General features: G+C 44.9%; 1 protein-coding gene across 1 annotated transcript in view; it reads left to right on the top strand.

Annotated features, from left to right (window-relative positions):
• hmgcll1 (3-hydroxymethyl-3-methylglutaryl-CoA lyase like 1) overlaps positions 1 to 13,240 on the top strand; it is a 171,667-nt gene extending 158,427 nt beyond the window's left edge. The window contains exons 8-9 of the mRNA XM_078213591.1: positions 4,589 to 4,714; positions 13,139 to 13,240. Of these exons, the coding sequence (XP_078069717.1) occupies positions 4,589 to 4,714; positions 13,139 to 13,240 (228 nt within the window). The remainder of the gene's footprint in view (positions 1 to 4,588; positions 4,715 to 13,138) is intronic.
• Positions 13,241 to 13,592: the final 352 nt, after the last annotated feature.

Here is a 13,592-nt window from a genome sequence, read left to right as displayed (position 1 = left end):
CGGAGTCCAGCCCTGTAGCAAAAAAAAGGTAAGGAAAGGAGTAGGAAGGCAGTGGTGATTGGGGACTCCACAGTGAGGGGGTCAGACAGGCGTTTCTGTGGAAGAAGTCGAGAAACGCGGATGGTGGTTTGCCTCCCTGGAGCCGGGATCAGGGATGTTTCCGACAGGGTCCAAGAAATCCTTAAGTGGGAGGGAGAGGAGCCAGAGGTCATGGTGCATACTGGTACTGCCGACATAGGCAGGAAAGGGGAAGGGGTCATGAAAAGAGAATATAGGGAGTTAGGTAGGGAGTTAAGTAAAAAGAATGCTAAGGTAGTAATCTCAGGATTGCTACCTGTGCCACGAGACAGTGAGGGAAGGAACGGAATAAGGTGGAGGATGAATGAGTGGCTGAGGGATTGGAGCAGGGGGCAGGGATTCAGGTTCCTGGATCATTGGGACCTCTTTAGGGGCAGGTGCAACCTGTACAAAAAGGATGGGTTTCACTTAAATCCCAGGGGGACCAATATTCTGGCGGGAAGGTTTGCTAAGGTTACTGGGGACGGTTTAAACTAGAATGGTTGGGGGGTGGGAATCGAAATGTGGTGACTGAGAGAGAGGAGGATAGAGTAAAAATAAGAGGGGCTGGTCAGCCGTGTGAGAGAGAGGATAGGCAGGTGAAGGGGAAGGGGAGCTCGCAGTCCGAAGGGTTGAGGTGTGTTTATTTTAACGCAAGGAGTATAGTGAACAAAATGGATGAGCTTGGAGCGTGGATCGCTGCTTGGAAGTATGATGTGGTGGCCATTACAGAGACTTGGTTATCTCAGGGTCAGGACTGGGTACTTCAAGTGTCGGGTTTCAGATGTTTCAGGAGGGACAGGGAAGGAGGCAAAAGAGGTGGGGGAGTGGCACTGTTGATCAGGGATAGTGTCACGGCTGTAGAAAAGATGGATGCCACGGAAGGATTGACTATGGAATCTCTGTGAGTGGAGATTCGCAACAGGAAGGGGTCGGTAACTTTACTGGGTGTTTTCTATAGGCCGCCCAATAGTAGCAGAGATGTGGAGGAGCAGATTGGGAAGCAGATTCTGGAGAGATGTGATAATAACAGAGTGGTCGTGATGGGAGATTTTAATTTCCCAAATATCGATTGGAATATCCCTAGGGTAAGGGGTTTAGATGGAGAGGAGTTTGTTAAGTGTGTTCAGGAGAGCTTCCTGACACTGTATGTGGATAAGCCGACAAGAGGAGAGGCTGTGCTTGATTTGATATGAGGGAATGAACCTGGGCAGGTGTCAGATCTATCAGTGGGAGAGCATTTTGGGGATAGTGATCATAACTCTATCTCCTTTACACTAGCATTGGAGAGAGATAGGATCAGCCGAGCTAGGAAAGTGTTTATTTGGAGTAAGGGCAACTATGATGCTATTAGGCAGGAAATTAGAGGCATAAATTGGAAGGAGGTTTTCTCAGGGAAAAGTACAGAAGAAATGTGGCAAATTTTCAAGGAAAATTTGTCTGGAGCTCTGCACAGCAATGTTCCGGTGCGACAGGGGAGTTATGGTAGGTTACAGGAACCGTGGTGCACGAAAGCTGTAATGGATTTAGTCAGGAAGAAAAGAAAAGCCCACAAAAGGTTCAGGGAGCTAGGTAATGTTAGAAATCTAGAAGAGTATACGACTAGTAGGAAGAAACTAAAGAGGGAAATTAGAAGAGCCAGGAGGGACATGAGAAGGCCTTGGCAGACAGGATAAAGGAAAACCCCAAGGCATTCTACAAGTATGTGAAGAGCAAGAGGATAAGATGTGAAGGAGTAGGACCTATCAAATGTGACGGTGGGAAAGTCTGTATAGAACCAGTAGAAATAGCAGAGGTACTCAATGAATACTTTGCTTCAGTATTCACAGTGGAAAAGGATTTTGGTAGTTGCAGTGCAGACTTGCAGTGGACTGAGAAGATTGAGCATGTGGGCATTAGGAAAGAGGATGTGTTGGAGCTGTTGAAAAGCATCAAGTTAGATAAATGGCCGGGACCGGATGGGATGGACCCCAGGTTACTGTGGGAGCCGAGGGAAGAGATTGCTGATCCTCTGGCGATGATCTTTGCGTCGTCAATGGAGACGGGAGAGGTTCCGGAGGATTGGAGGATGGCGGATGTGGTTCCGTTATTCAAGAAAGGGAGAAGAGATAGCCCAGGAAATTATAGACCGGTGAGTCTAACCTCAGTGGTAGGTAAGTTGATGGAGGAGATCCTGAGAGGCAGGATTTATGAACATTTGGAAAGGAATAGTATGATCAGAAGTAGCCAGCGTGGCTTTGTCCGAGGCAGATCATGCCTTACGAGTCTGATTGAGTTTTTTGAAGATGTGACTGGACACTTAGACGGGGGAAGAGCGGTAGATGTGGTTTATATGGATTTCAGTAAGGCGTTTGATAAGGTGCCCCATGCAAGGCTTATGGAGAAAGTGAAGGGGCATGGGATACAAGGGGACGTTGATTTGTGGATTCAGAACTGGCTTGCCCACAGAAGGCAAAGAGTGGTTGTAGATGGGTCTTTTTCAGAGTGGAGGTCGGTCACCAGTGGGGTGCCCCAGGGATCTGTTCTGGGACCCTTGCTCTTTGTGATTTTTATAAATGACCTGGATGAGGAAGTGGAAGGATGGGTTGGCAAGTTTGCTGATGACACAAAGGTTGGTGGTGTTGTGGATCGTGTAGAGGGATGTCAGCAGTTACAACGAGACGTGGATAAGATGCAAGACTGGGCGGAGAAGTGGCAGATGGACTTCAACCAAGATAAGTGTGTGGTGGTTCATTTTGGCAGGTCGAATAGGATGGAAGAATATAATATTAAGGGTAAGACGCTTGGCAGTGTGGAAGAACAGAGGGATCTTGGGGTCTGGGTTCATAGGGCGCTCAAAGCAGCGTCGCAGGTAGAGGCTGTGGTTAAGAAGGCGTATGGAATACTGGCCTTCATCAATAGAGGAATTGAGTTTAGAAATCGGGAGATAATGCTGCAGCTGTATAGGACCCTGGTCAGACCCCACCTGGAGTACTGTGCCCAGTTCTGGTCGCCTCATTACAGAATGGATGTGGAAGCCATAGAACGGGTGCAGAGGAGATTTACGAGGATGTTGCCGGGATTAAGTGGTATGCCTTATGAGGATAGGTTGAGAGAGCTAGGTCTATTCTCCTTGGAGAGGCGAAGGATGAGAGGTGACCTGATAGAGGTGTATAAGATGTTGAGAGGTATTGATAGAGTGGATTCTCAGAGGCTTTTACCGAGGATCTGAAATGGTTGTCACGAGAGGCCACAGGTTTAGGGTGCTGGGGAGTAGGTATAGAGGAGATGTTAGGGGTAAGTTTTTCACTCAGAGGGTGGTGGGTGCGTGGAATCGGCTGCCGGTAGTGGTGGTGGAAGCGGATTCGATTGAGTCTTTTAAGAGACTTTTGGATAGGTTCATGGAGGTTAGTAAGATGGAGGGTTATAGATTAGCCTAGAAGGTAAGGAAATTGTTCGGTGCAACTTGTGGGCCGAAGGGCCTGCTTGTGCTATAGTTTTTCTATGTTCTATGTGGTGGGGCGCTCATTAATTACGTTAAAATGCATTCAAATGTATTACATGAGATTCTCGCCCTTTGTTGGTAGGAACCTTATCACATCATCGATGAGGAGCTGGGACAATCGGGAAACGCAATCTCGCCGATGAGAATTGTTTTTCCTGACTCTCATGATATTTTGCACCCTCGTCGTCATTCTTGCTGATGGCGAGTGTGGATGCACCCCAGTAGATTCTCCTATTTGTTTCAAATCAACAATCTTCCAGTTTCTGCTCCCTCACAAGATTCAAACTGTGATTATGCCGCACCCATATTCCACATGGTCAGTGATGGCTTTAGGGTTTTTCCCTGATCAAAGTGCAGGCTGTCTAATTATCGATTAATTTGATTGTCTCTAAGTGAGTTGAAAACTACACAAACCACAAGCCACATGTACCTCTCAGCTAACATCCAGATAAGTTGAAACCAGAGAACTCATTCTAAGCTCCACCCATCTCCATGACAATATAGCATGCTCTGGGCTGTCCTCAAATTAACCTTTAGGTTAATTATCACTGATATATTATTTATTTATGCGGGTGGCACGATGGCACAGTGGTTAGCACTGCTGCCTCACAATGCCAGGGACCCGGGTTCGATTCCCAGCTTGGGTCACTGTCTGTGCGGAGTTTGCACATTCTCCCTGTGTCTGCATAGGTTTCCTCCCACAGTTCGAAAGATGTGCTTGTTAGGTGCATTGGCCATGCTAAATTCTCCCTCGGTGTACCCGAACAGGTGCTGGAATGTGGCAACTAGGGGATTTTCACAGTAAATGTAATTCTACTTGTGACTAATAAATAAACCTTAAACTCTTTATTCCTTGATCTGATGAAGTAAATTGGTTTTACAATCTATCAAGGTTTACTGAATGCTTTTAAAGTAATTTAGCTCTATCTCTCAATAGAAAACATTTCTCTGGGCTGGCTTGCTCTTGCAAGGATGGCAAACATAGTGCCAGACATAAAAAGTCAAAGTAGAACAATAATATACATTAAATTCTGTTCTTTTACACAGATGGGGATAAGTGTAGTGGATTGCTCTGTTGCTGGGCTAGGTGGTTGCCCGTATGCTAATGGTGCTTCTGGAAACATTTCAACTGAAGATGTTGTGTATATGCTGAGTGGCTTGGGTATTCGCACGGTGAGTTGATTTGCAAATTAGTCCTGAATAATATTTCTTAAATAAACTTCTCTTGGACTTCCTAAAATATGTAAACAGTGCAAAATGTGTTTTCATAATGTTTTTAAGGATACATATCTAAGAAACAAAACTCTTCAATGGTTCAGGAGATACAGCTTCCTGATATTTTTCGTGGGAAGACCAGTGTCCCTTGGTATGATTATCAGGATAAAGGAAATGGAGAGCTAGCGCACTAGCAGATTGGAGAATGTGTTATATGTTGGATGCAATCAGTATAACTAGGTGAAAAAGACAAAAAACATTAAACTCAAGAAATAGGTTCAGGCAACTGAAAATGTGTCACTACATATGCTGATAAAGGGTCTGAGGCTTGTCTGAAGCGGGGTGCTTCACCACCAGCCCCAGATCATGTTGTCCTGAGACTAGGAATTGCAAAGAACTTTATTGAATGTGGAACTAGGAGGAACCGATCACCGCAGCAACCCCCTACCCCATGATGGCTGATTCTGCAACCCTTTGTTCTCCCTCATTCTTACCCCCGACCCTTGATTTCCCTCCAATGATCCAAGATCTCCAGTACACTCAGTTGGGATCCCCCATCTCTGACCATCATGATTGCCAGACCTGACATTCATCACTTCCCACCTTGGCTCTGACAACCAGCCACACAATCTCCCACCCCCAACCACCTACCTCCCCTGACCACCTACCTCCCAGACTCAAGTTTCTACATTGTGTCCATTATAAACTAGGAAAATATGAGCCCTACCATTTAGGCTCAGGGGAAAAGATTCTGAGTTCCGTAAATTTGAAATGCAGCTGCAATATTATGAGGTACTAGGCAGATGAGCTTTGATGAATGTTTTCTTCATTGTATTTTCTTATTACAAGCTTAAATGCTATGTTACCTCACCTTTAGCAGTGTCAAGTTGCAGACCACACACAATTTTCACCATGAAATTCACAATTATCTATTCAGATGCCCAAAGCCAGGCATTATGATACCTTTCACAGCAGTCTCATGCAGTAACTAGCATCAACATTAAATGACGAGCTTCATTGAATAGTTGTAAGCAGACCCTAACTCAATGTTACAGACAAAACATTGAGCTACCATTTTAATTATACCATGACATACTGGAACTGTTGTTCAGTGCCTCATTGCTTGTTTGATTTAAAATATTTGAACTTGAAATGATTGATACTTAGAATTTACCATGTTACAAGTTTGATTTGCACCAGTGAGTTTCAAATTTCTCTGTTCCAACAGGAAACCTCAACACCAGAAGTCATATCATAAATTTGGGCAGTCAGTAAACATGATTTTCTGTCCATTGTCCCTTATCTTGGTTCCTCTAAGGCTGCAATATACCATTTGATTTGGAATCTTATCACTATGGCTACAAAGGAAACTGGCTATCAGTAGCTAATTGCACTTTACCCATTCTTCTTCTTGAGTTCACTGCCTGCAGATAGGCCTAACCTACAGCGCCACAACCTCTACCACAGGAAGGGCAAGGGGATGGACCCCAAATCCACTCCAAGCCAGAACAGGGATTGAACCCTGCTAGCACCAGTCTGATCCACACTGGCTGTCTGGCCAACTGAATCCCCAAGTGGTTGCTGTAGCAAAATGCACTTTTGCATGCTGTAGTCTGGAACTATGAATAGTGACTCACCTGATGAAGGAGTCATAGAGGTTTACAGTAGGGAAACAGGCCCTTCGACCCAACTTGTCCATGCCGCCCTTTTTTTTTAAACCCCTAAGCTAATCCCAATTGCCCTTATTTAGCCGACATCCCTCGATACCCATCGTACCCATGTAACTATCTAAATGCTTTTTAAAAGACAAAATTGTACCCGCCTCTACTACTACCTCTGGCACCTTGTTCCAGACACTCACCACCCTCTGTGTGAAAAAATTGCCCCTCTGGACACTTTTGTATCTCTCCCCTCTCACCTTAACCTAAGCCCTCTAGTTTTAGACTCCCCTACCTTTGGGAAAAGATATTGACTATCTAGCTGATCTGTGCCCCTCATTATTTTATAGACCTCTGTACGATCACCCCTCAGCCTTCTACGCTCCAGAGAAAAAGGTCCCAGTCTTTCCAGCCTCTCCTTATAACTCAAACCATCAAGTCCCAGTAGCATCCTAGTAAATCTTTTCTGCACTTTTTCTAGTTTAATAATATCCTTTCTGTGTGACCAGAACTGTACACAGTATTCCAAGTGTGGCCTTACCAATGTCTTGTACAACTTCAACAAGACATTCCAACTCCTGTATTCAATGTTCTGACCGATGAAACCAAGCATGCTGAATGCCTTCTTCAGCACTCTGTCCACCTGTGACTCCACTTTCAAGGAGCTATGAACATATACCCCTCGGTCTCTTTGTTCTGTAACTCTCCCCAACGCCCTACTATTAACTGCGTAAGTCCTGCCCTGGTTCAATCTACCAAAATACATCACCTCACATTTATCTAAATTAAACTCCCATCTGCCATTCGTCAGCCCACTGGCCCAATTGATCAAGATCCTGTTGCAATCAGAGATAACTTTCTTCACTGTCCACTATACCACCAATCTTGGTGTCATCTGCAAACTTACTAACCCCTATATTCTCATCCAAATCATTAATATAAATGACAAATAACAGTGGACCCAGCACTGATCCCTGAGGCACACCGCTGGTCACTGGCCTCCAGTTTGAAAAACAACCCTCTACAACCACCCTCTGGCTTCTGTCAAGAAGCCAATTTTGTATCCATTTTGCTACCTCACCCTGGATCCATGAGATTTAACCTTATGCAACAACCTACCTTGTTAAAAGGCCTTGCTAAAGTCCATGTAGACAACATCAACTGCACTGCTCTCATCTACCTTCTTGGTTACCCCTTCAAAAAACTCAATCAAATTTGTGAGACATGATTTTCCACTCACAAAGCCATGCTGACTGTCTCTAATCAGTCCTTGTGTCTCTAAATGCCTGTAGATCCTGTCTCTCAAAATGCCTTCCAACAACTTACCCACCACAGATGTGAGGCTCACTGACCTGTAGTTCCCAGGCTTTTCCCTGCAGCCCTTTTTAAACAAAGGCACAACATTTGCCACCCTCCAATCTTCAGGCACCTCACCCGTGACTATCGATGATTCAAATATCTCTGCTAGGGGACCTGCAATTTCCTTCCTAGCCTCCCACAACGTCCTGGGATACACTTCATCAGGTCCTGGGGATTTATTTACCTTGATGCGCTTTAAGACTTCCAGCACCTCTTTCTCTGTAATATGTACACTTCTCAAGACATCACTATTTATTTCCCCAAGTTCCCTCACATCCATGCTTTTCTCAACAGTAAATACGGATGAGAAATATTCATTTAGGATCTCACCCATCTCTTGTGGATCCGCACACAGATGACCTTGTTGATCCTTAAGAGGCCCTACTCTCTCCCTTGTTACTCTTTGGCCCTTTATGTATTTGTAGGAGCAGCACTCTGAAAGCTCGTGATACCAAATAAACCTATTGGACTTTAACCTGGTGTTGTGAGACTTCTTACTGTGCCCACTTCAGTCCAACGTCAGCATCTTCACATCATGAATAGTGATGGGAGAGGCTTCGATTTATTTCCATCACATAGCTGAGCAGGAATCTCCCCCACTGTTATGATTTGTCATTGGCATATGTGAGAAGGATTTACAAGTTGGTAATCAACCTGTTCGGCCCCATTATTGTCATTAAGTCCTGGAGTGATACTTGAACCCGGAGCTTCTGGCTCAGAGATAGGGACGTGACCCACTGCGCCACATGGCCTCAACTTTACCATTACAAATCAAGAAAAAAAAGCGTAGTAATTTAGTTAAATTTTATCTTGTTTTGTACTCCTGAGATCACAAAATAAATGTAAAACAACAGGCTTTCTGGAAATATATTAGCTACATTCGCACTTGCATTAAAATTAAGTCTCAATTCTAATTATTGTAACTTAATTTAACAATGGTTATCTATCTCCTATTTATGTCCAGAGCTGCAAGTGCAGATGAATAAGAGCAGTTGCTGCAAACCTCTCAAAAACAGGCATATCGTGCTGGTATAATCTCACAATGATTAGACCACTAGTATAAGTTAACTCCTTGTGGCTGACTCATTGAAAAGAGTTGAATCAAATGAGATGCTTCAACTTTTGAGGATTGGACTCTCTTTCCTGTAAAATATTTGCACATTACTCCTTTTCCTCCAATTGTTCTGTTCCATAGCATCTTGTACAATGAGGTTTGACAGATAATCTTCTCTCAGGGCCTCTGCAGGTGATGCTTTACGACCCATTCCGAGGAAGTGTATGACAGCAGCCAACACTGAAGTTTTCATTTCACTTTCCTCCCTTCGGGGAATCACCTGGGCTTCACTAATGGAGAGGCACATCTGAACCATATTGCATTAGCAAACTCCAGAAAATATCCTTGCAAAATAGTAAGGGAATGAGGATTGTTTGACTTTCCCAGGTTAAGGCAGTATTTAATTAAGTGTGGCACGGTAGCACAATGGTCAGCACTGCTGCTTCACAGCGCCAGGGACCTGGGTTCGATTCCTGGCTTGGGTCACTGTCTGTGTGGAGTTTGCACATTCTCCCTATGTCTACGAGAGTTTCCTCCGGGTGCTTCAATTTCCTCCCACATTCTGAAAGTCATGTTGGTTAGGTGCAGTGACCCGAACAGGCGCCGGACTGTGGCAACTAGGAGAATTTCACAGTAACTTCATTGCAGTGTTAATGTAAGCCTTACTTGTGACTAATAAATAAACTTTATAAACTAAGGCCACTCTAGCAGAATTCAAGTGAATAGGAACCAAAAGGAAAACCAACCAATGACTTGAGTGATACTTGGCACAAAGGAAGATGGTTGTACTTGTTGAAGGCCAATCATCATAGCCCCAGAACATCACTGCAGGAATGCCTCAAGACAATGGGCCTGATTTTACCATTTTGAGTCTAAGTGCCGAATCTGGGCGTCAAATAGATCCGAGCCTGGAATCCTCTTTCCAGTGCGCCCATACATGTTTTGCCGGCTCCGGTCCGATTGGTGCTGTGGGCGGGGCTTAGTGCTGCCAGACCGATCGGAGCTCTGAACTGCGCAGTTCGAAAAAAAATCCGAAGCAGCACGCCCGGGCGGGGAGAAAAAAGCAGAGAGAGCGGCTCTCTGACCCAGATCATCTGGGGAGTGGGGGGGGGGGTGGTGGCGGGGAGGAGGAGAGGGGGTGTGGCGGGTCCATCTGACTCACCAAGTCAGCATCTACTGAACCATCTTGGATACAAAGGATAATGGCATTAGGGTTCTGCATGTAAGCCTTGCTTATGCTAAAAATTATATCCTTGGTGTCGGCAGCCATTCCTGATGTTACAGTACTGATAACACCAGGGAGATCGACCAGTGCCATTCATTATCCTTTATATCCAAGATGGTTCAGTAGATGCTGAACGCAGTATTGTAACTGACTTGGTGAGCCAGATGGACCCACAAGGCAGAAGGACCATCTTTGTGTTGACCAAAGTGGATCTAGCTGAGGAACATACAGCTTATCTTGCTAAAGGAAATATGGTGGAGGGAGACCAGCGATCGAGGTAGGTTGGGGATGTGCTCTGCCGAGGGGGGCCTGCCTCCCAGGGGGGTCTGATCCCAGGTGTGGGGGGCAGGGGGGTCCGCGAAGGATGGTCGAGGAGGATGGTGACTTCACAAGGGCAGAGAGGGCTTCGGAGGTTCCCCTGCAGAATAGAAATCCGCTTCGGACTTTTATTCTGCAGGTCGCTAAAAGCGCGGATCCGGAACAGGCCAGAAGACGGTAAAGTGGGATTTGGCGGTAGGGTTGGGCACGCGGTTCATTAAGTCGATTTAAATGCATGCTGATGCATTTAAATCGCCGGGCCGCCCGATTCGGGCGCGAGCCGGACCCGCGCCCGAATCGGGTGTCGGTAAAGCCGCGATCTGCTCGGAATCGGGTGCAGATCACGGTATAGGCCCGACGCCCAACTTTACCGTGTGAGGTTTTGGTAAAATCGGGCCCAATGTCTTAACCCCCACTATTTTAAACTGCTTAGAACATAGAACTTGGAAAAGCTACAGCACAAACTGGCCCTTCAGCCCACAAGTTGCGCCGAACAATTTCCTTACCTTCTAGGCTCATCTAGAACCCTCCATCTTACTAACCTCCATGAACCTATCCAAAAGTCTCTTAAAAGACTCAATCGAATCCGCTTCCACCACCACTACCGGCAGCCGATTCCTCGCACACACCACCCTCTGAGTAAAAAACTTACCCCTAACATCTCCTCTATACCTACTCCCCAGCACCCTAAACCTGTGGCCTCTCGTGACAACCATTTCAGATCCTCGGTAAAAGCCTCTGAGAATCCACTCTATCAATACCTCTCAACATCCTATACACCTCTATCAGGTCACCTCTCATCCTTCGCCTCTCCAAGGAGAATAGACCTAACTCTCTCAACCTATCCTCATAAGGCATACCACTTAATCCCGGCAACATCCTCGTAAATCTCCTCTGCACCCATCCTATGGCTTCCACATCCTTTCTGTAATGAGGCGACCAGAACTGGGCACAGTACTCCAGGTGGGGTCTGACCAGGGTCCTATACAACTGCAGCATTATCTCCCGATTTCTAAACTCAATTCCTCTATTGATCAAGGCCAGTATTCCATACTTGCTTTAAAAATTAAAGTCAAAGGCGGCGGGGGCTGTTCGCTAATGATTGCACAGTATTCTGCTCCATTTGTAATTCCTCATGTACTGAAGCAGTCCTTACATGCATGCAGCAAGACCTGAATGACACTTAGACATAGTAAATGAGAACTGACATTCACATCACAGAAGTTTCAGCCAATAGTCATCTCCAACAAGAGAGAACATTAACACCACCACTCCACATTCAATGGCATTAATCAAATCATAGAATGGTTACTGCACAGAAGACCATTCAGCCCATCATAATTATACCAGATCTCTGCAAGAACAACTCAGTTGGTCCCACTGCCACACCCTTTTCCTGTAGCCCTGCAAACTTCATTTCTAGTGCTTATCCAATTTAATTTTGAAAGCCATGATCGAATGGACCTTCACAACACCCAAGCAGTGCATTCCTAATCTTAACCAGTCACTGTGTAAAAAATATATTTGCATGTGACAGTTGTATCTTTTACCAATCATCTTAAATCCTCTGGTTCTCAACCTTCTGCCAATTTTTATCTACTCTGTCTAGACCCCTCATGATTTTGCATACCTCCATCTACTGCAGATGTCCATGATGGTATCGGTAGGAGTGACCACCACACAGTCCTTGTGGAGACAAAGTCCTGTCTTCACTTTGAGGATACCCTTCATCATGCTGTGTGGCACTACCACTGTGCTAAATGGGATAAATTTCAAATAGATCTAGCAACTCAAGACTGGGCAATCATGAGCTGCTGTGGGCCACCAGCAGTAGCAGAATTGCATTCAATCTGTAACCTCAATGCCTGGCGTATCCCCCACTTCACCACTTCGACCAAGCCAGGGGATCAACCCTTGTTCAGTGAAGAGTGCAAGAGCACACCAGGCATACCTAAAAATGAGATGTCAACCTGGTGAAGCTACAAGACGGGATTATTGCATGCCAAACAGCATAAGCAGCAAGAGATAGACAGAGCTAAGATCTAAGCTCTGCAGTCCTGCCACATCCAGCCATGAATGGTGGTGGACAATTCAACAACTCACTGGAGAAGGAGATTCCACAAATATTCCCATCCTCGATGATGGCAGAGCCCAGCATGTCAGTGCAAAAGATAAGATTGAAACATTTGCAACAATCCTCAGCCAGAAGTGCCAAGTGGATGATTCATCTTGGCTTTATCCAGAGGTCCCTACGCATCATAGCCAGTCTTTAGCCAATTTGATTCACTCCACATGATATCAAGAAACAGCTGAAGGCACTGGATACTGCAAAGACTATGGACCCTGACAATATTCTGGCAATTGTACTGACAATCTGTGGTCCAGAACTAGCCATGCCATGAGTCAACTGTTCCAGTACAGCTACAACTCTGGCATCTACCCAGCAATGTGGAAAATCACCCAGGTATGTCCTGCCCATAAAAAGCAGGACAAATCCAGCCCAGCCAATTTGTGGGTTTCACTATCAGTCACTAAAGTTAAGCAAACAGCCTGGAACAATGTCCCAGTTCAAGACCATAAACCTTAAATGTTGATCTGTATTGATGTAAATCTGTATTGATGAAAAGCCTGATTTTCCAATTTCCTTTCTGTTAATACTTCATTTAGTTTCCTTATTGATTTCTGTATCTATTCTAAGGTAGAAGATGTGTAAATATTTATTGTTAGTGCCACTTTTTAAAGATGTTTTCTTTCTTTATTGACTCCAGGGAATAGATTTAAGCAAGTTAATGGAAGCTGATCACTTTATCTGCAAAGCACTGAACAGGAAGACCAATTCAAAAGTAGCTCAGGCCTGTTACAAGCCATGATATGGAGCTCAACAGACATTCCATGCTGCAAGTACTTAAGCCATAATACTTACTGTGATTATTAAACTCAATGTTGCACTGGAGCACTTAAAATAATGTTATGTGCCATGGTAAGATACCTCATGTTCTGCACTTTGTGTGAGCAGAGTCAGATGAAACATGAGTGAATGAACTACGTATTTGGAGCCAGCATTTATTGTAATATATTATCTTTCTGTCAGTTTAGAGAATAATCAAGGGTCAAAGATAGAGTGGGAAATGTAAATAATAGAGCCTGCAAATTTTGTCTCCAATGCCACAATTACTCCTCATCAGGATTAACAATACCACATCACTCATTGTTCCAGAGGAG

The sequence above is a fragment of the Mustelus asterias genome, chromosome 5 (assembly GCF_964213995.1).
Source record: "Mustelus asterias chromosome 5, sMusAst1.hap1.1, whole genome shotgun sequence".
Classification (NCBI taxonomy): Eukaryota; Metazoa; Chordata; class Chondrichthyes; order Carcharhiniformes; family Triakidae; genus Mustelus; species Mustelus asterias.
Note: the sequence above shows the minus strand (reverse complement) of the source record. Positions and strands in the feature narration are given on the sequence as shown.